General features: G+C 36.6%; 1 protein-coding gene across 1 annotated transcript in view; it reads right to left on the bottom strand.

The window, feature by feature from the left end:
- The window catches only part of LOC128930066 (uncharacterized), a 332,066-nt gene continuing 304,501 nt past the window's right edge, over positions 1-27,565 (bottom strand). Inside the window, exon 7 of the mRNA XM_078355193.1 lies at positions 1-26,760. Coding sequence (XP_078211319.1) covers positions 26,562-26,760 — 199 coding nt within the window. The 3' untranslated portion in view covers positions 1-26,561. The remainder of the gene's footprint in view (positions 26,761-27,565) is intronic.

Genomic DNA, 27,565 nt, shown 5'->3' with positions numbered 1-27,565 from the left:
TATTAACAAGAAACATTTTTTCAAAGGCTAATTAATATACTTTGTTAATATCAGACTAAATATATTTAGAAAAAAAGAAACCTGACGAACTACATAGTTTGAAAATATCTCCATGATACTTTCTAACTCCTCACAATTAGTAGAAGTTTACTCCCCTATCCCTGGACCAAGGTCCTAACAAAGGAGGTGACAAAACGTGGTTAGATTTTGTGGTAACTCTGAAGTTAGAGCCAATGGGAACTCACTACAGATTATATGTGGTATGTGAAGGAAAGATACAAGTCAAAGATGACTCAAAGATTTATGACTAGAACAATTAGAAAAAAATGGAATTGCCAACAAAGGAAAACAAATCTAAAATAAGAAGTGCTAAGGAAGGAACAAACAATTTTAGAATATGTAAAATGTTATCTAATATAAATTATCTTTAAATATTCTAACTTGCAAATAACTACAGAATCAAAAAGTAAGCAGAGCTTATAAAGCACAATCAAAAAGAGGAAGGGAACCGTGACGTCTATCAGTTATTACCTACTGTAAAAGAATCAAAGCCAAAAGTGACTTATTTAAATAAATGTGAATTACTCAAACTCCCTTTAAAAGATGAAGTTTCTCAAATAAGGTTAAAATATATACTACATACAAGAAAAACCAATAATACAAATGTACAGGGAGATTGGAAATGCATAAAGTATGTCAAAATAAAGTAAATGAAAAGCAGAATATTAATATTAGCAAAAGTGAGAATCCAGACTAAAGCCACTGAGTGTTTTAAATATTTGATTTAAATAAATCAGGTTCTGTTGATAAGAAGTTTAATCTACAGTGATTATATAAGGTGAATAACATGGCATCAAAATATGTACAAAGTATATTTTCAGGTGTTGACTCTAATAAAACCCACACTTATTTCTGCACACTGACATCTGAATTCCCTTTGTTACTTTTGGCTTTCATACAGTAGCTCTCTAATGATACTTTCAAGCTATCCCAAAGTGGCATTACCTGCCAGCCAGCGCTGCAGGGATTCTGGTCTTTGCCGACACTGATGCATCAGTGTTAAGAGGCGAGCACTTTTAAAAGCACCAGTTTCTGGTGAAAACGAGACACCCAAACATTGGGAACATCTGTAATGTTTTCTAATTACTCAGTCAAAATCTCATGTGAACAGTAAGGTTGACATGAGAAGAAGCAGCAGCACGAAATTTTTTTTATGATCAGAATTATGTTTTAGTCCATAGATTGTTGAAATGCTGATTTATTTTTAACTTAGTAACTCAAACATTTGCAAGATACTGAGAAAAGCTGGGACGTGGAAAAACAGCATCAAGTGCTTATGTTTAAGTTCTATATATACTCACAGAAATAGTCATTTGGAATGTATGTGCTTAATATCCCCTGTAAACACCCAGATATGTTGAACATAATATATTTCATTGTTTTTCCTTTCTGCAGGAGGCTTAAACTTCTTGGCTGTTATTTCTCAGACCTAGTTACATTAGTTGCTCTGGTCAGTGAAAAGAGGGCAGAAATGACTAGGTGCCACATCTGGCAGACACTGTAATAACCAGTTCATGCTTTGATCATTTCTTTTCTCTCTTAGCTGTGGTTTCTGCCAATGTTCAGATAGTAGCTGACACCTTATTCTGGATCCCAGAGTGAGGGCTGTGATGAAACCCAGCAGAGCCATCTGCTAGCTCATACACATGTAGTGCAAGGGCAAGAAATAAATTTTTGTGGTTGTTTTAAATGTGTCAAGACAGAATTGCCTCTAGTTTTAATCTGAAAACAAATTTGGGAAATTGGCCCCCAATTCAGATTACTGCAGATGACTGATCCTTTCAGGCCTTCCCAATTGTTCAAAATAACTGAATAAATGCCAAAGTGCACTTCGATTTTTCACAGCTGTAATTGACATGGCATTGCTTGCAGTGCTTTTGACCTTTGAAGGAGCCCTAGAAAGCATTCATGAAGGCTTGGAGAAAACAGGCACATTCACTTCTTATGCTTCACTTATTCTGTGGTTTAGAACATTAGAATTTGCTGTACATAGAATGTAAATTCACTTTAAATGACAACATTTTTCTAGTGAGCTTTCCTTAGATGTTTATCTTTTAAAAAGAACTCCAATTTTTTTTATTTTGCTTTTATCCTTAATTACTTATTTGATCTGCCACAATTAAAATTTAACGTAATCTAGAAATGCAATGAGTGGCCCGATGGTCTGGGTTTTGTATTATAAATGTATCTAGCTTGGGTGTTAAAAATAATTTCATCTAGAAGCTGTTAAAGAACTATGTTTTTTGTTAACATGCTTAGTGTCTGAACTGTAAATTAATTAGGTACACATATCTTACTGAATCCAAATTAGGTAGGTATTCCAGCAAGTCACATCGTGTAACAGCTTGATAGATACTGCAGACGTCTCATATCCTGTGTGACTCAGTTTTTTATATCACTCTATAACATTTTCAAAGAGATTCCCTTCCATTCTATTCTCAAAACAAAATTCTAAAACTGTTAACATAAATATTTTTATGACATCCTTGCCACCAAGGACAATGTGACATAGAAAGACCAGACTTTTTGGCCAAGAACACTCAGGCATAAAATTTAACACCAGAGCCTAATGATTCAACTCTATAGCCACTTGGTTTTCAGTTTAGTTCTTACACCTTGCGCCATCATATTTTACATCTGCTCTTACTTGATTACCAAATTTGTATTTGGAAATTTTAGACTCGCTGGATAACAGCCCCACTTGCACTTCGTTTCTTTTCTTTTTTTTTTGAGATGGAGTCTCACTCTGTCACCAGGCTGGAGGGCAGTGGTGTGATCTCAGCTCATTGCAACCTTTGCCTCTCAGGTTCAAGTGATTCTCCTGCCTTGGCCCCCCAGTTAGCTGGGACTACTACAGGCACCCACCACCATGCCCAGCTATTTTTTTTTTTTTTTGTATTTTTAGTAGAGATAGGGATTCAGCATGTTGGACAGGATGGTCTTGATCTTCTGACCTTGTGAACCACCTGCCTCAGCCTCCCAAAGTGCTGGGATTATAGGGGCAAGTCACCACACCTGGCCGCACTTCATTTTCTCATATGCCTAAACTAAGCACGTGAATTAGGTTTTCCTAAGTAATAAATAAGAATTTTTTTGAGAATGTGTGGGAAATATTTGTGGATCTAAATATGAGGTTCCAATTCCTAGTTCATTTTGGAAATACAACCTTTGCAAAAATTTAAGTTTCTGTATCTGCCTGATTTCAATCTACTTCCAATAATTGCATTCAGAATCCAGTTTCTTGACATATGCACCAAAATAGTTACATGTCTTTTCCTTTGTGTCCTCCTGCCTGTCTTTCAAATTAAAGGTAAACTATGAAATTTTGGGCTTCAGTGGAAGAACTATTAAGTAGATGCAAAAGTTATTGCAGTTTTTGCCACTGAAATTAATGACAAAAAACGCAGTTGCTCTTGTGCCAACCTAATACCACCTTGAACTTTTTCCCCTGAATTATTTTATCTAACTAAAAACTTTGATGTTACCACATTCTCTTAACTTGAGGATTTCCTTGAGGCATAATAATTCATAGAGGGTAATTAACAGTAAGTGTGAAGACTGTCCTCTCAATTTGGTCTTTGTCACAATGCTGAGCCAAGGTCACTCAAAGTTCTCTCACGTCTTTCTTATACCGTTACTGGTCAGGTTTAAGAAGCAGTTGCCTTTTTAAACCTCTTAAATCCTGAGTTTTCTGAGTATTCTGTATCCTTTTCATTACTGCTTGACAATTCACCAATGCTTCAAATTTCAGTTTTCTCATGATACCATGTTAAGTACAGCCAATAGCAAATAAGAGAAGCTAGCAATATTCTGCTTTTAACTTTACCCCACAATCAGAAATTCATTTCACACATGGGCTGCCTCCCATATTGCCAGAGGTAATTATTTTACGTAAGATTTGTCACGCAGGGACATGAATCAATATCTATCAAGTCTCTGATATATGTTATCTTCCTGGTGAGTTAATAACTCGTATTTATTTACTTATTTATTCTGTAGCAACAAAACCCAAAATTTGCACCAATCTAATATAACCTTGAACTTTTTCCCCTGAATCATTTTATCAAATTAAAAACTTTTACTTGATCACATTCTCTTAAGTTCATCTTTTTCTTGAGGCACAATAATTCATTGAGGATAATTAACAGTAAGTGTGAAAATCATATTCTTAATTTTTTTCTTTTTAATGGTGTCATTAGATGAAGAAAAGCTATGTATTACTCCATTCTCATGCTTCTAATGAAGACACACCCAAAACTGGGTAACTTATAAAGAAAAGAGGTTTAATTGACTCCATTTTGCATGGCTGGGGAGGCTACAGGAAACTTGTAATCATGGTGGAAGGGGAATCAAACATTTCCTTCTTCAAATGGCAGCAAGAGAGAAAAGTGCCAAGCCAAGGGGAAAAGTCTCTAATAAAACCATCAGACCTCATGAGAACTGTCATGAGAAGAGCAGCACAGGCGTAACCAACCACATGATTTAACTACCTATCCAGTGGGTACTATGGGAACTACAATTCAAGATGAGATTTGGGTAGGGGCACGACCAAAGCACGTCAAGCTGTTAATATCAATGTAGGCCAACTTCCCGAACTTTCCTTTCACAATTACTGATAATGTCCTCTTTCAGAAATGTTTGCCTCATAAATTCAAAATATTTTTATTGCATCTAAAAGACATATGCTTAGCTTTGAATTTAAGATATACACTCTAACAGGATATGTGTGTGTATTAACTTTATAATTTTAAACATGGTGTGGGGTAGAAGTGAAGATTTTTTTTTTTTTTTTTTTGGGACATGGATGTCCAATTAACCCATCATCACTTTTTAAACCACATTTTCCCTATTCTTCTGTACAGCAACTTTGGTCATTAAGTTTCTGCACACACATACATTTATTTCTGGACTTCCATTCTTCTATTATTCTATCTGTATAAGCTATGAAATGCCTCACTTTCTTAATTATAATACTGTATCTTTATAATAATTCTTAATATACAGGAATATAATAAGATATCCTTTATTCACATTATTCAAGATTATCAGCTATTCATAGCCTATTAAATTTCCATATAAAAGTTATAGAATCTACTTGTTAATATTAAGAAAGAAAAATCTCATTGCAAATTAAGGATTGAAATGAAACTATACATAATTTGTAAAGAAAGAACATATTTACATTATTTGGTGTCCTAATCCACAAATGTGATATTAATATGTCCCCCCATTTACTTTCTTCCTATAATGCTTGTACTTCTCTGAGTAGAGGTCTTCATTTCTTTTGTTATAAAGAGCTTCAAAAGTACCATCCCCATGCAGGTATTTTGCTTCCAAATTCTTACCTTCTACTTGACCAAAGCTTTGTCTCTCCTGTCCTCTGCACAGCTATTAATATCTAATTTTCTACTGAATTCAGCAAATGCTCCTAAAATTCAGAGTCAACTTCTCATGTCTACTCTATTTTGTCTCTCCATGAAATTTTGCATACTTTTCTGTAGGCTTATTCTACTATAAATGTGTTTTTTAACCAGATTTTCTAGCCTTTAATAATAGAAAAATAAAAAAAAAAGTTTTTCAGCTCATTAATCTACCACAGTGCCAAGGGCAGAAGTCAATGGAAATACCTTTGCCTTTCATCAAACATCTTTGGGTACTATTTGACTTAAAATTTCTCTTGTATTTGAATTACTTTAAAAATCAGTAATTCAAAAAATTGAATGATCAAATACTCAAGTTTAATCCCCTAATTATCAATTCATACATGAAGAAACAGAGGCTTCTATTCCTATTCTAGAATACAATTTTCATTTCTTCAGTATTGATTTTCTTTTTGTTATGCCATGCCTAAATCATTCTATATAGAAGCTTTCATATACCAGCAATGTTTGGTGTGCTTTAATTTGAGCCAATAAACCATTTTAGACGACATAATTCCAGGAATTTAGGGGTTACTGACTGAATGTTTTCCTGAAATATATATGTTGAAGCCCTAGTTTCCAGTGTGATGTTATTTGGGGGTGGAGCCTTTGGGAGGGAATTGGGTCACAGGGGTAGAACCCTCACAGGTGGGATCAGTACCTTTACAAGAGACATGAGAGAGATGACTGCTCTGGCTGGCATGGGAGGATAGAATAAATACAGCTGTCCACGAACCAGGAATAAGGCCCTCACCAGACACTGAATCGGCAGGTACTTTGATCTAAGACTTTCCATGTTCAGAACTATGAGAATTAAATGTTTGTTGTTTAAATCATCCAGTCTATAGAATTATTACAGCAATCTGAACTAAGACAGTGAGGATAGAGCTAGTAATTGCTTAACAGAAATTGGCGAATGACTATATTCAGACCTCAAGACAACCATGCTTATTACACTTTCTCTATTCACTCAGTACTGAGTCTTAGAAATAAAACCTTACTGTAAAAAAATACAGAATTCTCAGAAGTACCTATATTATGCATATAATACCAATAGCTGTACAAGCCATCATAAATAGTATTTGTGTAAGTTCTCATTTTTAATACTATACATAAATAAGCTGAGTTATGTTTAAAAAGTTAAATGTGCTCTCTTCATCTGCCAATTTGTAACTCGTGATTTCTTTAAACTGAATTAAAGAGAAGTACATCAAAAGCTGTGAAAGACACAACAATCAATATTTAGACATTATCCTGTTCTTATCAGGCACTGTTGTCACATTAACAGCCAACTTCATTAAAGACTTTAACAATAAAATATCTGGGTTCAAATGTGCCAAGGAACCTCATTTAAGACTCAGCAATAATAATTGGAGGAGAGTCATCCTAAAAATATAAATTTGTTGAATAATAAAAGCCTAATGGCATTTATCTGTCTAAAATCTGACATCAGGTTGAATAAGAGGGCAGAATTAAATAACTGAGTTCATAATACATAATTGAAATTCACACAATCTTTCAAAAAATAACATCTTAGTTTTCGAGCCATTATAGTCACCTTTTCCAACCTTGAAATTTTCCTTTCCAAATTCCCCATTAAATCTTCACTGAGTACTTGAGACGGTTTTTGAACACGTATTGATTTATTCTAAGAGAAATAACTCAACATTTCTCTTTAACCGTTTAGTTGAATAACCTTCTATTCAAAAATATAAAAATACCTGTGGAAACTGTGCATAATACAAAAACATCATTTCATATACCAGCAATGGTATATGAAATTTCTCGTACATTTCTTGTCTATAAAATATTTAGCGAATCACTGATACATTTAAATGTTTGAATCTCAGAAGACTACCATGCTATGATTGAATGTGTCCCTCAAAGTTCAGGTGTTGGAAACTTAGTCCTCAATGCAACAGTGTTGAGAGGTGGGACCTGTAAAAGGTATGATTAGGTCATGAGGGCTCTAGTTTAAGCCCCTCTCCCCCGACCCATGCATGTGTACACACACATTCTCTTGCCCTTCTGCCTTCCACAATGGGAGGATGCTGCACGAAAGCCCTTGCCGGATGGAAGTCCCTCCACCTTGGACTTCCTATCCTCCAGAACCGCAAAAAATACATTATTTCAATAGAGTGAGACCCCATCTCTACAAAAAAATAAAGTAAAATTGAGCCAGGCATAGTGGTGTGAGCCTGTAGATCCAGCTTCTCAGGAGACAGAAGCAGGAGGACTGCTTAAGCCCAAGAGACTGAAGCTGCATTGAGCTATGATTATCACACAGCATTCCAGCCTGGGCAGCAGCGCAAGACGCCATCTCTCATAAAATGAGAACTGTGTAAAACGAAATTCTTCATAAATCACCCAGTCTGTGGTATTGTCATAACAGCACAAAACAAGCCAAAACAAAACACTTTCCTGAGAAGTGAGGGACCTGAACTGAGGGACCTAAACATGTGAGAGCTTTGGGACTGGGCAACGGGCAGAAGCAGGAGAAACATCCAAGGTTCTGTAAATGGAGCTGTAAGGATGATTCTAGTGAGGGCTGGGAAGAAAAGAAGAGCTGTAGGAAAATTCCAGAACTTAGACATTACTTAATGATTGTGATGACAATGGTGGTAGAAATAATAGACAGTGAAGGCCATTCCCATGAGGTCTCAGGTGGAAATGAGTGACAAAGTGCTGGAAACTGGGGTAAAGGATGTCTTTTACAGAGCTGCAATGAACTTGGCAGAACTGTTTCCAAGTCCCAGGACTTACGGAAGCAAAGCTTAAGAGTGATAAACTACAATATCTGAGAGAAGATATAACCAAGCAGCAAAGTGTTCAAATAAGCTGCATGGCTTCTTCTAGTCACTGACAGTAAAATCAGAAAAATGAGACATTATTTAAAGACAGAATTTATAATTAAAAGGAAACAGAGTGGAAAAATTTGGAAAACTCTCAGCCTGGCCAAGTACAATTTTTTTTTTTAAGTGTGTTTGGGAGAGAATGCCAAGGATGTGGCGAAAAGACCATTTGCTAAAGAAACAAATATGGTTAGAAGAAAGGCAGGTTCGAGTCACCAGGATGACGGGGGAATAACTCTGAAGGCATTTCAGAAATCCGAGACAAGCTAGAACCTTGAAGGCAAGATTTCCAGAGAGGCAACCATGTGATCTCAGCATTCATTTCACAGGCTTGCGTGGGACTCCACCCCGTGCATCCCAGCACGGCGCCGAAGCTCACCTGCCCTGACCACGGTTCAAGCAGGTCCAAGTGTGGTCATGCAAGCAGTATTCCTCGGCAGCGTGCCCGTGGCGCTAATTCTGCAGATGCACAGAGTACAAAAGCTGTGGGGTCACATCAGCCTGCACAGAGATTCTGAAAGATGTCATGGACAGCCTGGGACCCCAGGCAGAGGCTTGTCACAGGAACACAGCTACCAGAAAGAAGCCCTATTAGGGCAATGCCTCTGGAGCCATGGGAGTAGGGTTGCTACTGGGATGAAATAAGTTTATTTCACATGTGAAAGGAATATGAATGTGGGGATCTGGGGGAGGTATTCCATGATTGGAACTCGTCCCCCGAAGTTCATGTGTTGGAAATGTAATCCCTAATGCAACAGTACTGAGAAGTGACACCTTATCCTAACCGCAAGATTAGGTTACGATGGCTTTGCCTTCATTCATGGCTGTAATACCATTATCCCTGGGAGGGAGGTTAGTAACTGCAGGAGTAGGTTTCTGATAAAAAATGAGTTTGTATCCCTTCCCCACCTCTCCTCTCTCTCTATCTCTCTCTCCTACCTTCTCTTATTCTCTTCCCTTTCGCCTCCCATCATAGAGTGACACAGCAAAAAGGCTCTCACAAGATATAGAACCCTTGACCTTGGACTTATCAGCCTCCAGACCTGTAAGAAATAACTGTTTTTCTTTATAAATCATCCAGTCTATGGCATTCTGTAGCAACATAAAACAGACTAAGACACCACATAGAGAAAATATTTAGCACTAAGATAACCATGTATTAGAGAAGTCTGCTGCCAGATAGGAACTATACATTCTAATTCTATCGAAAGTTCTTTTAAGTCACTGGCCTAAAGTCAGAGAAAATGTTAACATGTACTTTAATAAAAGAACATTTTATTCTTGTTTCCATATTTTCAAATAGTGAATCTGGATGAATAATCTGCTTTCCATTGTGTTTTGGTGACAGATGAAGGAACTTCTGTCTTAGAATGGCTAAATAACTAGTTTTTATTTTAAACTGTTCGAGTTCAAAAATACTTGAAGCTGTTAAACTCAAAAGGTATGTTGGCATAACATCAAGTGTTTAAAATATCAGATCAGATAGAGAAAGTCAAAGCAATATAAACTGACTCATGAAGTCAGGAGAAAATTAGGAAGTGGATGAGAAGGGAAATAAGAGAGATTTTCGAGTGTGAGGAAGGAAGGGGAGTAGATAGGGAAGAAGGGATAGGAGAGAAGGGAGAGACAGTGGGAGGAGGTAAAGAGGATATAAAGTAGGAGAGCAGATCATCTCTAGGATGACCTGAGCATCATCTACTAAAGACATATTTCTGCTTTAAAAATCTGTCATTGACTCTGGCATGCAGTAAATAAAAAAATTAATCTTCTCTGTATAAAACTTAAAATCCTGTATCACCTAACTGTTGCCAATTTATAATCTCAACTCTTTCCACTTGTCAATATAAACCCTCAATTCAAACCATATCAAATTACCTACAATTGGTGCCTATCCCAACCTTTCTCAGAGCTTTGTTCCATGCGGTCTTCTGTTTTCCTCCCTCCCTACCTCTTCATTCTCCATAGTCCAGCCTTAATCTTCTACGTCCTTCATTTATTCTTTAATATCAGCTCTAATCTTGGCTTACCTTAAAGCGTTCCTTAATCTGTCCCCCTTTTCAGGAAACGTTGGGGGTTCTCTTTCAGTACTCACTGGGAAACTGGTACAAACTTTTGTTCCGGCACCCAACACTTGCATTATGCTATACACAAATTTGAGCTTAGAACTCAAACTTGAATATATAATATATGAATATATTTGAGTATGTAATATATCAGCATATCTGACTCATAATCAGTATTAGGAAAGAATTTTACTCATCACTGTGGATGAGTACATTTCTAAACTCTTAGGAATTCATGTTATGAAAAATTAGATGTTAGTATGAGACTGAGTATATGAACTAGCCTAATTATGAATATAATTCTTTTTAAAGAAATTCACGTATAAATGAATTATGCAATTCATTTATGTTGGCCAAATTGGTTCAAAATTTCTAGTACTTTCTTTTAGTGTGTTGATAGATCTAAACTAACATTTACTGATTGCAAAATGAACTTTTTCATAAAGGAGCAAGAATGCTGTGAAGAAGTCTACACGTGTTCATGAAGTTCACAACATGCCAATTCCGTACAAAATAAGGTCTGTGGAGCTCAAGGGGCTATTGCTGCTGAGCTTGCAGGGACACCTGGTGATTAATCTGAGCTTTGGGGAATTTCAATGTTGGGAAACATTTTAAAATTTAAATCTCTTGTTTGAAGGGGCATTCCCAAGTAGAGGTCATTCTATTAATAACAATGTTTGAGCTCAACTTTCACATTCTATTTGGTCAAATGAGAACAACAAGTATTTGTGGAGATACAGCTGGATATCAAATAAAGCTTGTTTGAGCACTCCAGTGAATATAATATGAAATATTTCTGCATAATCATTTGATTATGCATGAGTTAGCTAGCGGCTATAATTTTAAATTTCTTATATTGGATATTACTTGGTCTTGTAATATTAACCTGGGATTCAGAGTAGCAAAGGGTTTGTTTATCACAGTCTGTCTTAGAAAATGCATGCTACCTTTGCTTGTTTACTGGGTAACTACACAACCCTTCCCATAGATCAGGAACAAACCTAATCAAAACAAACAGCTACATGGCAGGAAGCAATATGCAAAATACACACTGTGTGTAAACGAGTTGAAATACCTACAGCTGAGTATCTCAAAGCCAGGACGCTGGAAAAGACCTAGAGGAAATTCAGACAAAAAGCAAAAATGGCTTTGGCAAGAGTAAATAAATTATGAATTAGATTAAATCCTTAAATACATACACTGTGGACAAAGGACATCCAAAACTGTGATAACCCATTATAAATACTGGAGAAGCATAAATATCAACAAGAAAAATAAAAACTGCCTTGGTCATAAAATATAAAACATTTAAAGATATAAGAACCAAACTTTAGCAACAGCTAGAAAAAGTTGGACCAATTAACAATCTTTCATATAACTTTAAAAAGTCTCTGGAGGGTATAATACTAAATCAAACACTAGAAAGATCAATATAAAATTCAAATTTGATAGAGAATAAGAAAATTATAGTTGCTTATCTCTGAAATAGTCTCAAAAGTTTGTGTTTTCAATGTCAAACTCAATGCTTGACATGTTTGCAAACATAGCTTGAAAATACTAAAGACAAGATAATCTACAAATTGTACTCATATTGGGGACAGGAGATCTTTAATTACTATTACTACTAATCTGCTAGCAATAACATTTTAAAATAAATATAATGGTTATAACACGATGGGAAATTTTCCACTTGTCCTTCCGCACAAAAGGCTTTTTTCTGGCACCACTACACTAGATGACTCCCTGTCTGCCAAAAACGCACACAGGAAAGGTTGCATCTTTGTCTCTTCCACACAGTCCCTGCTCATTCATACTACAGCACTTCCATACTTTATAGTTTTTGACTGTCTTATTGGTGTGCCCCTTAATTTGTTTGCAAACCCCTTTTTTATTTTTCTTGTTCATAGTACCTGACCAAAAGCCTGGTAAACCATTAAGTCCTCAATAAATGGACAGTTAAACTACAAACACGGTGAGAATGTGAATGTGAAGCTGCTGAGACCCCTGGAAATTACAAGTGAGGAGAAATCTTCAACAAGTATTAAGACATATACAAATTCATAGACAACAATTACACTTTGAATTTTTAGAAATGAAAGAAGACATTTTACATTAAGAAATTCTAACTTTTTTGGCTTTTTCTTTTTTTGAGATGGAGTATCACTCTGTCTTGCCCAGGGTGGAGTGCAGTGGCGTGATCTTGGCTCGATGCAGCCTCCACTTCCCAGATTAAAGTGATTCTCCTGTCTCAGCCTCCCGAGTCGCTGGGATTACAGGCGCCCACCACGACACTGGGTTAATTTTATACTTTTAGTAGAGACAAGGTTTCACCATGTTGGCCAGGCTGGTGTTGAACTGCTGACCTTAGGTAATCCACCTGCCTCGGCCTCCCAAAGTGCTTGGATTACAAGTGTGAGCCACTTTGTCCAACGTTGTTTTTTTTTTTTTTGAGAGTCTCGCTCTGTAACCCAGGCTGGAGTACAGTAGCACCATCTTGGCTCACTGTAACCTCCACCTCCCAAGTTCAAGCAATTCTCCTGCCTCAGTCTCCCGAGCAGCTGGTATTACAAGTGTGCAACACTATGCCCGGCTAATTTCTGTATTTTTTAATAGAACAAGGTTTCACCACATTGGCCAGGCTGTTCTGGAACTTCTGACCTCAATTTCTCTGCTTGCCTCGGCCTCCCACAGTTCGGGATTACAGGACTGAGACACCACACCCCACCAGAAATTCTAAGTTTTAAAAAGTCAGATGTCTGAAATTTTTGTTTTCATTCTCAATTTTTAGCTGCCATTAATATAGATAACTGGCTAAACTTTAGAGAATTAATCTTTAAATGACTATACAGTTATCAAAAAAACTTCTGAAGTCTTAGAAGAACGCACTTTTCTTACCTATTTATGAGTGTAATCACAATTATAAATGGAGGTTTGATAGGATATTTTCATGTCCCTCCATACCTCTCCCCTCATAAGAGATACTAAATTAGTTCAACCATTGTGGAAGACAGTGTGGCGATTCTTCAAGAACCTAGAAATAGAAATTTCATTTGGCCCAGTAATCCCATTACTGGGTATATACCCAAAGGACTATGCATTTTTCTATTATAAAGACACATGCACACATATGCTCACTGCGGCACAGTTTACAATAGCAAAGACCTGGAACCAACCCAAATGCCCATCGATGACAGACTGGACAAGGAAAATGTGGCACATATACACCATGGAATACTATGCAGCCATAAAAATGAGGAGTTCATGTTTTTTTGTAGGGACATGGATGATTCCGGAAACCATCATTCTCAGCAAACTGACAGAAGAACAGAAAACCAAACACTGCACGTTCTCACTCATAGGCCGGTGTTGAACAATGAGAACACATGGACACCGGCAGGGGAGCATCACACACTGGGGTCTGTTGAGGGGGTCTATGGGAGGGATAGTGGCGGGTGGGGAAGTTGAGGAGGGATAACATGGGGAGAAATGCCAGATATAGGTGATGGGGGGATGGAGGCAGAAAACCAGATTGCCATGTATGTACCTATGCAACAATCCTGCATGATCTGCCCATGTACCCCAGAACCTAAAATACAATTTAAAAAAAAGAGATATGAACCAAAAAGATTACGATAGGTAACTAATCAAAAAGAAAACCCCCTGAAAGACCTCAGTTACCCACAAAGTGCTTAACACCGGTCCTGGGTGCTGGATCCTGAACGTTCAAAAACTCATCCCCCAAGGTGGCTGTCCCAGTAGACTACCTGCATATTGATTACTCATGTATGTTTTCTGAAGTCATATATTATCCACAATTCCCCAATGAGAATAAAAAAATAAATGTTGCTATAATAGAATGCATATTGAGGAATATAAATGTATTACTATGAATCAGGTCAGGTAGAGAAGAGATTAAGAATGCTGGGGAATAATTTTGTCAATTATTAGAAATCACCATGATGAATGTTTGGGATCAGTTTAACAATGACATTTCTAATCATTAAAGCTGTTCAACATGAAACAGTTTCAGAAAGTAATGAACTCCAGTGAGTAGACGTGCTCCAGCAGAAGCCAAATGACCATCTGTCAGGGATGTTGTAGAAAGACGCCTTTCACTGAGTGGGAGGTTATGCTAAATTATCTCTAAGGCTATTTCCAACTCCTGAGATTCTATAATTCAACCAAGTGGAGCTTGAGGAAAACCCCAAAGAACTATTAAATAATTCTGTATGCCCAATATATACATCAGCAGTTAATTTCAAACCAACCATTAACTTCATCTAAGCATTTAATCTGTTTCAGAAATTTGAAGAAAATGGTAATAAAAAAAGGAAACAGAAAAATCCCTTGCCTGCATGGATGATCTACTTAAACCGTTTTCAATTTGTGCTTTTTAGATCTCTGGAGAGCAGAGGAGACCCTTGGAGTTTCTTCAGAAGCAGCCTTCAAGAAGGAAAAATCAGAGAGCATAAAAGGGAAGCTGGCAAGTAAGGCCAGATACCCCAGAGCTACCAGAACCACTGCATCTCAGTCTTTATATATTGAATTTCTAAGTAACAAATATTATTTAAAGAAGGAATTTTGATCATCACTGAAATAGTTCATTTAAGAATTATATAATTTCTGGTTCAATCAACATTTTTAAAACAACAGAATATTGCAGATCCATTGTGAAACTTACAGAAAATTCTGTCTCAAGATCAAATAACTGAAATATGCTATCTAAGCGGCTACTTCAAACGTCAGTATTTTGGTAGACTAGGATGTATGGATTGTAAGTATCAGAGGGTATTGACAAGAATATTTTGTTATTTGATTTATTTCCTGAACCTACAAGAGTGACTGGTATAAAGTCAGTGATCGTTAACAGAACCATTGTTCTATACAGGAATGCTACCACTGAGTGCATACCCAAAGCAAAATGCATTGTTACAGAAAAAAGATGCATACACTTGTATGTTCACTGCAGCACTATTCACAATAGCAAAGGCATGGAATCAACCTAGATGCCCATCCGCAGTGGGCCGGGTAAGAAAATATGATAAATATATGCCAAGGAATACCATGCAGCTGTACAAAGAAAAGAAATCACGCTTTTCACAGCAATGTAGATGCAGCTGGAGACCATACTCCTAAGCACATCAATGCAGGAACAGAAAACCAGATACTGCATGTTCTCATTCATAAGCAGGAGCTAAACTTTTGGCTAAACATGGACATAAAGGTGGCAACGATAGACGGGGGGACGACTAGAGGGAAGAAAGTGGGAGGGGAGCGTGCCTGCTGGATACTATCCTGGTTTTGTGGTTGACAAGGGTATTCATGCATGAAAACCTCAGTGACATATAATTTACTCATGTAGCTAACCTGCACGTGTATTCCCTGAACCTAAAATAAAGACTGAAAAAGCATATAAAATATTTTGTAAAAGTTTACTAAACTAAGTTAATTGTCAGAGTTCTACTAATTTAGGTCATTTTAAAAATACGGATGGCCCCTTACTTGCAACAGTTCAACTTAACATTTTTCAGCTTGACAATGGTGCTGAAAGCGATACACCTTCAGTAGAAGCCTCACTTAGAGTCCTCATACAGCCATTGTGTTTTCCATTCAGTACAGTGTTCAATAAATTGCATGAGATATTCATCATTTTACTATAAAATGTGCTTTGTGTTGGATAAACTTGCCTAATTTTTGGTTCATGCAAATGTTCTGGGTATAGTTAAGGTAGGCTAGGCTAAGCTACGATGTTCACTAGGAGTGAATAAAATGCATTTTCACCTTACTATGGGTTCAACAATCAACCAACAGCAACTGACCTTACTGGCATATCACAGTCTAAAAAACAAAAATAAACTTAAAAGTAACTAAGAAGCGGATACATTATGTTCAAGAATGTAACCCCTCTGTAAGTCAAGGACATCTGTGTGACACTGAGAGTTTGGATACAGACATGGACAAAAGATTATTACTTTTGAATTAATTCAGAAAGAATGCTACACAAAATAAAGAATTATGTATGTTTTAAGTCATAAGCTTTATGTTTTTAATTTTACAGACATAGATTCGACTTTTATTTTAGAATCGGGGTACATGTGCATGTTTGTTATAGGGGCATATTGTATAGCACTGAGGTTTGGGGTATGATCAATCCCACCACCCAGATGGGGAGCGTAGTACCAAATAGGAAGTTTTTCAACTTACCTCCTCCTCCTCTCCCTCCCTCCCATGTCTGGCAGTCCCCAGTGTCTCTCATTCTCATGTTAATGCCCGTGTGTGCTCAATGTTTAGCTCCCACTTATAAGTGAGAACATATATTATTTAGTTTTCTACTCCTGAGTTAATTCACTTAGGACTATTGTCTCCAGCTGCATCCATGTTGCTGCAAAGGATGGGATTTTGTTCTTTTTAGTGGCTATGTAGTATTCCATGGCCTATATATAAACCACATTCTTTTTCCAATTTATCACTGATGGGCATCGAGGTTGATTCCTTGCCTTTGCTATTGTGAATAGTACTGCAATGAACACATAAGCACATACTCTTTTTGGTAAAGTAATTTATTTTCTTTTGGATATCTACCCAGTAATGAGCATGCTGGGTCAAATGATAGTTCTGTTTTAACTTTTTTGAGAAATTTCCAAACTCCTTTTCACAGTGGCTTAACTAATTTACATTCCTACCAACAGTGTATAAGCATTCCCTTTTCTCCAGTACCTCGCCAGCATCAAGCCACTGAAGAACTATGGATGCAAAGAACTACAGTAAAAGATGAGCTCTTTTAGATCAATGGGAGCCACTTTGTAACATGGGGCATTCCTGAATCTGACTGTGCATCCAGAAGGAGTTAGCCATCTTTAAACATAAAATTTTTGCTTGTACAAGGAAGAAGTAGAATTTGAATAGCTATGCATTTTCTGGTATAATGACTAACAATCTGAAGAAATTTCAGAGTTTGTCTTCTATTTTCATTAATTTTACCCAACAAGACATTTATGGAATAAGTGATATTACAGGATGCCAAGAGAAGAATTGGACAGAAGAAAATCTTATAGAATTAAGATTCAAGAGGAGGCAGCCTAATACTACCTTTGAGACATTTAAAACCAAAAGTGAACTGAAAATCATCAACTCAAGCCAGGATTAGCTAAATTCTCATTAGACCAAAAAGATCCACTTTCACTCAAGCTACCTGACAAAGAAAAGCAAAAGACATTTCTAAAAGAAACTATTATGAAATTCATTCTCTATTGTTCTTTCATGGACAATAAATAGAAAACAATAAAAATTTATGAGACATATGAAAGGACAAGAAAATGTTACCCACAATCAAGGAAATCACTGTTAACAGAAGTAGATCCAACAACAACCCAAACCCAGACATTGGAATTAGCAGCACTTAGCTTGTGTGCCTGCATGTGCACATGTGTGTGTTTACACATACACATATATGTCATATATATACACACACACAAAATGGCAGAGTAAATATTTTTCAAAATAGATTTAAATGATTACAATTTCTGAAAACCTAAAAAATGTTCTAGAATGTAAAAAAAATGCATATTTGAAGAAAGTTATTTTATGAGCTTATAACAGACTAGATACAGTAGAAGAAAGGGTGAATAACCCCACAGCAAAGCTAAAAGAAATTATTTAAATGGAAGGAGAAAAGGACGCACAAAGAAAATAAATGACCAAGCAGAGAACAAACTGAAAGAGGGTAGACTACTAATCATATTAAATGTAAACAGACTAAATACTGCAATTAAAGTACAGGGATTATAAGCACCATTCACAAATAAAAGGACATACTGGAAAAAGCTGGAAAAGATATAGTATAAAAGCACTAATCAGAACAAAGTACAGATATATTACTACCACATAAACTTTCATAGAAGTACTGCCACAGATTAAAAATATTTTATAGTAATACAACTGTTAAGAATACAGTAACAATGTTCCCCATCATGTCTTTATCCTGAAAACAATCGTGTATGAGCTTCAAGATTGCTTCAACCTTCAAACAAATCTGCTGTTAAACATCCATGATCACAGCGAGAAATCTGAGATATTATTACCTCTCTTCAAGTTACTTTGAATTACCTCTTATTTTTACTTAGAAAATGGCTTACATTTAGTAATTATATTTTTACCCAAGTTAAAGCTTTAATGAATTAAATTCTTAGAATGCTTTGTAAATAAAGCTGATTTAAATATTAACATACGTAGTTCTATCTACCAGTTAACTAAGCTACGAAGAGTTTAAAGATAAATAACTCCTGTCATTGGACAACTCAAAAGTTACTAACAGAGACAAATAAAATAGTAATTGCAATTCTTTTTGAAAGGTATGCAAGTGTTGTTCCAAAGAAGCTGTGGGAGTAAAGGCAAACTCATTCATTCATTCTGGATTCTGGAAGGACTGATGGTCAGGCAGCGTCCACTGTTGTGTAAGAGTGCCCTAAGTTTGAAAGCAGCATCAAACACAGCTAATCTGCTCTGTGTTATTCTGCTAGTACCTTATGATTACTTTTAATCAAATGAAGGATACATTTAAATACCTGGTATGAATGCGATATGCAGCAAAAACATCATGCAGAGAGATTCTGAATGATGTAATAATCAATTAAAATTCTATTTAACTTGCTGAACTCAGTGTATACTTTATCATCCTCTATGACAATTCCATCTTCCTGCCATACAAATTATCATGAAAAGAAAATTGTATAAAGCATATTAATGTTGAACTATTTAAATTAACTGTATTTATTTTTAACTATATAAATAGCCCTGAGAATATATCAGAAGTGATAAGTAGAAAATGTTTAATAATGGTTTTTTACACATAATGGGAAAAATAACATGAATATCATAGATATATGTATAATTCAAAATACTTAATTTGGTCAATAAATTCAGTTGCTGATGGAATTATGCATTATAATGGCTGTTTCAGCTGACCTCTTCCCTTTGTCCTTGCACAGCATTTTTATTTTATTTTAAGTTCCAGAATACATGTGCAGGATGTTCAGGTTTGTTACATATGTAAACATGTGCCAAGATGGTTTGCTACCCCTATCAACCAAACCAAGGAAGTAAGTCGAGCATGCATTAGCTACTTTTCTGATACTCTCTCCCCCTCAACCCCCTCAGCACGCCCCAGTGTGCATTCTCTCTCTCCCTGTGTTCATATGTTCTCATTGTCCAACTCCCACTTATAAGTGAGAACATGCAATGTTTGTTTTTCTATTCCTGCACTGGTTTGCTGAGGATGGCCTCCAGCTTCATTCATGTCCTTGCAAATAATATGATTTTGCTATTTTTATGGCTGCATAGTATTCCATGGTGTATATGTATCACATTTTCTTTATCCAATCTATCATGAATGAGAATTTGGGTTGATTCCATGTCTTTTCTATTATGAATAGTGCTGCAATTAACATATGCATGCATTTATCTTTACGATAACATGATTAATATTCCTTTGGGTATATACCCAGTAATAGTATTTCTAGCTCTACATATTTGAATCACCAAACTGTTTTCCACAATGGCTGAACTAATTTACAAGCCCACCAACAGTGTAAAAGCATTCCAATTTCTCAGCAGCCTTGCCAGCATCTGTTGATTCTTGTCTTTTTTTAAAAATTGCCATTCTGACTGGTGTGAGATGGTGTCTCATTGTGGTTTTAATTTGCATTTCTCTGTTAGTAATGTTAAGCTGTTTTCATACATTTGTGGTCCACATAAATGTCTTCCTTCGGTAAGTGTCTGCTCATGTTTTGCCTACTTTTTAAGGATAAATTTTATCCTTATAAATTTGTTTAAGTTCCTTGTAGACTCTGGATATTAGAACTTAATCAGATGGATAGATTGCAAAAATTTTGTCCTATTCCGCAAGTTGTTTGCTCTGATGATAGTTTCTTTTGCTGTACAGAAGCTCTTTAGTTTAATTAGATCCCATTTGTCAATTTTTGCTTTAGCTGTAATTGCTTTTGTCATTTTGTCATGAAACCTTTGCCCATCCTGTGTCCTGAATGATACTGCCTAGATTTTCTTCTAGGGTTTTTATGATTTTGAATTTTACATTTAAATCAAAATTCATTTTGGGTTAATTTTTGTATAAAGTGTAAAGAGGCAGTCCAGTTTCAATTTTCTGCATATGCTTTCCAAATTCCAATTCATTTTCAACCCAATGATTATTTAGGAGCAGGTTATTTAATTTCCATGTATTTACATAATTTTGGAAAGCTTTTTGGGGTTTATTTCCAATTTTATTCCACTATGGTCTGAGAGAGTACCATTTCTCTTAACATTTCTTTAATATTTTCATTCTATAATCTCTCTGTGCTGAATAATGGATAATTCTTTAAATATCTTTTTTAGTTCATAAATTCTCTCATAGATATTCTTAACCTGAGTTTTCAATTACTTTTTTTCATCTACAGTAACAATTGGTTTTTCCTGAAATTTGTGTGCTAATTTTATAACATCTTATTCATTCCTCAGGATTCTATATCTTCTCCTAGTTCTTATAATATTCTAATGTGCTATTATGTCATGTAATTCCTAAGTCATGCTGCTTTATGGGCCTCATTCTTCTGGCTGCTTTCCTGCTTACTTCTTTGCATGGCTATCTGTTTTGCTGTTTATTTTGTGATATACGACAGTGAGCCCATATTTCTTGGAACTTTATCTTTGAGATTCCTTGAGGTTTAGTGTTAAGGTGGTTTCTTCCAGAAGAAAGATGTATTTGCTTTTGCTACACAATAGCACATCCAATTAAAACTAACTTTTTGGATTTAAGATTTTAGTATCCACTGCCCATGTAGCACAATCTATTTATTGAGGGTGGTGGAGCTGGTACCAAATATATAAGGAGATTAAGCCTACTTACTGGTGTAAATCAATGAATGAGTACAATTTTTAAGGGTGAAAATAAGCTCATCCTTACTGTCATGAACTGAGTGTTTGTATCCCCTAAAATTCATATGTTGAAGTCTTAACCCCAGATAATGATGATATTTGGATGTGGGGACATTTGGTGGTATTTAAGTCATAAGGGCAGAGCTCTTATGAATGGCAGTACTGCCCTTACATATTTAAAAAAAAAAAAAAAGACATAGAGTGGTTGTCACTTACTCCCCACCAACTCAGGATAAAACACAGTTGTCTGCAAGCAGGAAAATGCCCTCACCAGGTACTGAATCTACTGGCAACTTGATCTTCCATCACCTGGTCTCCAGAACTGTGAGAAATGAATGCTTGTTGTTTAAACCACCTCATCTGGGGTGTTCTGTTATAGCAGCCATTGCAAACTGACTGAGACACTTATTTTGAAAAGATCCTTTATATTCATGTATAATTGTCATTGGGGTCAAAGGGAGTATATTAGTTTCCCATGACTACTGTAACAAATTTCTCCAAATTTAGTGCTTAAGACAATAAACATTTATAATCTTAAATTTGTGGTTCCAGAATCTAAAATGGATCTAATCTAACTAGAATTAAAGTATCCAAAAAGCTGGATTCCTTTATACAGATTCTAGGGGAGAATTCATTTCCTTGTCCTTTTCAGCTGCCCACATTCCTTGGCATGTGGCCCCTTCCATCTTCAAATCAGAAATGGTTGGTACAGTCTTCCTTACAGCACATCACCTTAACCTTGATTCCTCTGCCACCCTCTTCCACTTTTATGCACCCTCGTGACTATATTGGGCTCACCCAGATGATCCAGAAATGTCTAAAATCAATTAATTCCTTAGTTAACCTTAATTCCCTTTTGTCATATAACTTATTCAAAGGCTCCAGAAATTAGGACTGAGATATCTTTGACTGGGGCTATTATTCTGCTTATCATAGAGAGTCTCTTATTAGAGGATTGTCCTTGAGTGGGCATGTTATTTTCTTCCTTGTCCTGTAAGCCCTGAGAATCCTGAAGAGTGACATTCCATTTCATCAGATGTGTTAAGTGCACTGAAGGCTAAAACTGGCTTTGGCGTCCTATTTGCTACTCTAGGTTCCTCAGCTAACTTACTATTTATCTGGATTCATATTTCTTACAGTCTTGGCAACCCACTGATGAACTTAATGAATTTTTTTTTTTTTTTGGAGACGGAGTTTCGCTGTTGTTACACAGACAGAAGTGCAATGGCGCGATCTCAGCTCACCGCAACCTCCACCTTCCGGGTTCAAGCAATTCTCCTGCCTCAGCCTCCCAAATAGCCGGGACTACAGGCTGTGCCACCATGCCCAGCTAATTTTTTGTATTTTTAGTAGAGACGGGGTTTCACCTTGTTGACCAGGATGGTCTCGATCTCTTGACCTCGTGATCCACCCACCTCGGCCTCCCAAAGTGCTGGGATTATAGGCGTGAGCCACCGTGCCCGGCCAACAATGAATTTTTATAGTTTTTCTATAAATTTAGGTATCTTGCAGAAAAAGTTGGTCAGGATAACTTCTCCAGCATGCTACTGTCATAAATGGATGACAAAGAACTATGATTTTTTTTAAAGAGTCTCATCATTAATTTCACTTAAAATAAAATGTCATAGCCAAATAAGTTTTTACTAGTTATTTTAAATATATGGCATATATGTGATATATATCACAGTATCTCTTTATTTCGTTTCATCTAAAAAATGATTTTCCATCAACAGTTTTTTATGAACATGAGTTAATCGAAGGGTAACTGTATGCTCCAGCTATTTCCTGGTGGCCAAGGGTTTGTCAAGCTACTATCATTTCACCACCATTTTCTGACATATTCCTTTGCATGTAGAGAGGGCTCCATTTTCTTTCTTTTTAATTCTACCCCATAAAATTTTAACAAATACTTCTCTATGCAATTAATTAACTAGGACTAAAATAAGGCCAAACTAAAATAGAACATCACCTTTTTTTCTGAAGGAACTCTGAACCTAATGTAGAAAATACAGTACGGAAACACAATCAGATTATGGGTATCTACATACGATAATAAAAACATTGTTTCTGGATAAGATAAAATGGTAACACAAAAACAGAGTTATAAACTGCGTTTAGGTTTAGAAATCATAAAGAAGAAAAGGGCAAGCTGCGTCTTTAAAAATACAGAAGTTTACCAATGAGAAAAGAGAAAAATAACATTCCAAAAAAATAAGCTACAGGGATAAGAAAATGCAAAATGTGAATTTCAAGTAGTTCAGCCTGACTTGCACTTGAGAGAGGTCAGGAAGATCTGAAAGGGTCATGTCTTAGAAGGTATTAGTCACAGAAAGAGTTACAAAAAAGTTTTTTCTAGAGTAGTTCCCAAACCGTACCTGTTCATTAAAATTTCCTGGCAATTTTCCTATGTAAATTGCTGAGCCTAATCTCCAGACTTATTGAATCAGAGTAACCTCAGAGTATATGATTTTAATAAGCTTCCAGACAATTCCGATATAAATTTTATCAGTTAGGATGCTCTGGGCTACAGGCAGCAAACAAACTTAAAAGAAGTGGCTTGAAAAGGAAATGTATTCTCTCATGTATTAAGTATTTCTAAGAGAGGACAGCTCCGCTGTTTAATAATTGAGGAGCTCGATGCTATCAGGAAGGATCCTCTCTGGTTTAAGCTTTGCATGTTACGGTGTGTTAGCTACTGTTGACATGGGCTCAGTAACCCTGGACAGTCTATGTTCACACCACAATGCCCAAAGAAAAAGAATTCTCTCTTCATCCCTGCATCTCTCTTCTAGTGGGAAAGGAAAATTATCACAGAGATAACTCTGCCAACAGATAACACCTTATGTGACATTATTGAAAGCTGCATTTGATAGTCACCCTTAAAACATTCATGTTGTGGGCATTAACAGACTTACTGACTGCTAATCAATATCCATCATTTAATACTAAGGATAGTCCTGAGCTTCAATGAAATAGACAGGCAGCCAATGTCTGAAAAAAAATCATATTTCTGTTAAAATAAGGATATGAGATATTGCTGTTGGTTGAGAAAACCAACAGTCTCTAGTACAAAAAAATTATTGGGCCAATATTTGGGAAGCGCTACATAAGCAATATTAGTGGTGCAAATTAGAGACAAACATGATTAGGTTGGTGTTTTTAAAGAAATCAGCACACACTTATAGACTGTGCAAGTCAGATTCTATTTTACAAGTAGAAGAACAGTTAATAGACTGTGAGTAAGATAACAAAAAAGAATGGTAATTTTTATCTAGGAAAGTAATACTGGAGATGAACAGGCAGAGATGTACAGGCACGCCTCATGTTATTGTACTTTACTGCACTTCATAAAAATTGTCTTTTTCACAAACTGAAGGTTTGGACAACCCTGCATAGAGCATATCTATCAGAGCTACTATTTTCGCAGCATGTGCTCACTTTGTGTCTCTGCGTCACATTTCAGTAACTCTTGAAATAATTTAAACTTTTTAATTATTGTTACATCTTTTAGAGTAAGTCACAATCAGTGATCCTTGATTACTATTATAATTGTTTAGAGAGCCAACAACTGCACCATGTAAGACAGTGAGTGAACTTAATTCATAAATGTTATGTGTCTTCTGCCTGCTTCACCAACTGCCAGTTTCACTGTCTGTCTCCCTCTCCTTGAGCCTCCCTAGACCCTGAAACACAAAAGTATTGAATTTAGCTAGAAATGATTAAGCTTAGTGTGAAGGCACATCCAAAGCTAAACTAGATTGAGTGCTAGGCTTCTTGTGCCTAGCAGTTAGCCAAGTTGTGAACAGAAAGGACAGTTATTGGAGAAATTTGAAAGTGCTACTTCAGTCAATACACAAATAATAAGAAAGTAAAACAGTCTATTTTCAACATGAAAAAAGTATAATGTTCTGGAAAGAAGATCAGACCAGCCACAACATTCTCTTAAGCAAACACCCTGTCCAGAGCAAGGCCCTAACTCTCTTCAATTCTATGAATGCTGGAGAGGTGAGGAAGCTACACAAGAAAAAGCACACGCTGCAGAGGTGACTTCACGAGGTTTAAGAGCCCATCTCCTTAAAGAAAATTCGAAGTGAAGCTGCCAGTGCTGATGCAGAAGCCACACCAGGTTATCCCAAAGATCCAGCTAAGATTGTTGATGAACACGAGATTTTCAGTGTAAATGAAACAGCCTTACATTGGAAGAAAACTAAAACTTTCATAGCTAGAGAGGAGAAGGCAATGTCTGCATTCAAAGCTCCAAAGGACAACCTGACTCTTGATAGGGGATAATGTAGCTGGTGACTTTAGGTTTAAGCTAATGCTCATTTGCCATCTTTTAAATCCTAGGGCTCGTAAGAATTATGTTAAATATAATCCGCCTATGCTCTACAGATGGAACTATGAAGCGTGAATGCTGGCACATTCGTTTATAGGATGGTTTGCTGAATTTTTTATGCTCACTGTTGAGACCTCCTACAAAAAAATTAAAATTTTTCTTTCAAAATGTTACTGCTAGCTGACAGTGCAACTAGTCACCCAAAGCTCTGATGCAGACATACATGGAGATTAATGTCGTTTTAGTGCCTGGTAACACAACACCCATTCTACAGCTCATGAATCAAAAAGTAATTTTCAATTTCAAGTCTTATTATTGATTTTGCAAAGCTATAACTGCTATAGTTTTTTTTTTTTTTGAGACGGAGTTTCACTCTTGTTACCCAGGCTGGAGTGCAATGGTGTGATCTCGGCTCACTGCAACCTCTGCCTCCTGGGTTCATGCAATTCTCCTGCCTCAGCCGCCTGAGTAGCTGGGATTACAGGCACGCGCCACCATGCCCAGCTAATTTTTTGTATTTTTAGTAGAGACAGGGTTTCACCATGTTGACCAGGTTGGTCTCGATCTCTTGACCTCGTGATCCACCTGCCTCGGCCTCCCAAAGTTCTGGGATTACAGGCTTGAGCCACTGCGCCCGGCCTATACATAGTTTTAAAGGAAACTAACTGTGGCCTGAGGAGGACTCTGTGCCTCTATATTTGAGTCCTTGTGGATAAATGGCAACCTAGCTTAATAAGTAGACAAAACTGAAAACCTAACAAGTTAGCACGCACCTGCAGCAACAGTCAGGCCTTGGCCCGTCCCAGCGGCTATACTTCAACCATTCATACAGTGCTGAGTTTTCCAGTTGTGTTCAAATAAAGCACACGCTGAGTTATAACCAATCCGGCCATCCTGTACCTCACTTCCCATTTCTGTACATCATTTCCCTCTTCTTTGTCTGTAAATCTTCTTCCACCACATGGCTGCGCTGGAGTCTCTGTGAATCGACCGTGATCCTGGGGACTGCCAGATTCGCAAATCGTTCATTGCTCAATAAAACTCCTTTAATTTCGCTGAAGTTTTTCTCTCTTTTATCGATAGAGATTCCTCTGCTGAATCTGGACAAAGTAAATTGGTAACTTTCTGGAAAGGATTCACCATTCTAGGTGGCATTAAGAACATGCATGATTCATCAAGGAGGGGAAAATATTACCCTAACAGCAGTTTTTAAGAAGCTGTTTTTAATCCTTACAGATGGTTTGAGAGGTTAAGATTTGAATGGAAGAATTAACTTCAGACGTGGTGAAAATAGTAAGAAAACTAGAATTAGAAGTGAAGCTTAAAGATGCTCACAGAATTGCTACAACTTCATGATAACTTGAACAGCTAAGGACTTGTTTTTAATGGATTAAGAAGTGGTTTCCTGAGGCAGAACCCACTCCTGGTAAAAGTGCTGTGAACATTGTTGAAATAACAGCAAATCATTTAGAATATTACATAAACTTAGTTGATAAAGCAGTAGTAGGATTTGAGGAGACTGAGCCTAATCTGAAAAGCAGTGATACTATGGATAAAGTGCTATCCAACAGCATTTCTACAGAAAAATCTTTTATGAAAGAGTCCACAGACATGCCACAGCCACTCCAACCTTTAGCAACCACTACCCCAATAAATCAGCAGCCATCCACGTTGAGGCAAGATACTCCACCAGCAAGGGATCATGACTCACTGAAGGTTAGATGATTGTGAGCATTTTAAAGCAATAAAGCATTTTTAAACTAAGACATGTATTTTGTGTTTTGGACATAATGCTATTGCACACTTAACTCCAATACATTGTAAACATAACTTCATAAGCACCGAGAAACAAAAAAATATTGTGTGATTCTTTTATTGTGATATTTGCTTTATTGCAGCGGTCTG

Source organism: Callithrix jacchus, chromosome 18 (genome assembly GCF_049354715.1).
Source record: "Callithrix jacchus isolate 240 chromosome 18, calJac240_pri, whole genome shotgun sequence".
Classification (NCBI taxonomy): Eukaryota; Metazoa; Chordata; class Mammalia; order Primates; family Cebidae; genus Callithrix; species Callithrix jacchus.
Note: the sequence above shows the minus strand (reverse complement) of the source record. Positions and strands in the feature narration are given on the sequence as shown.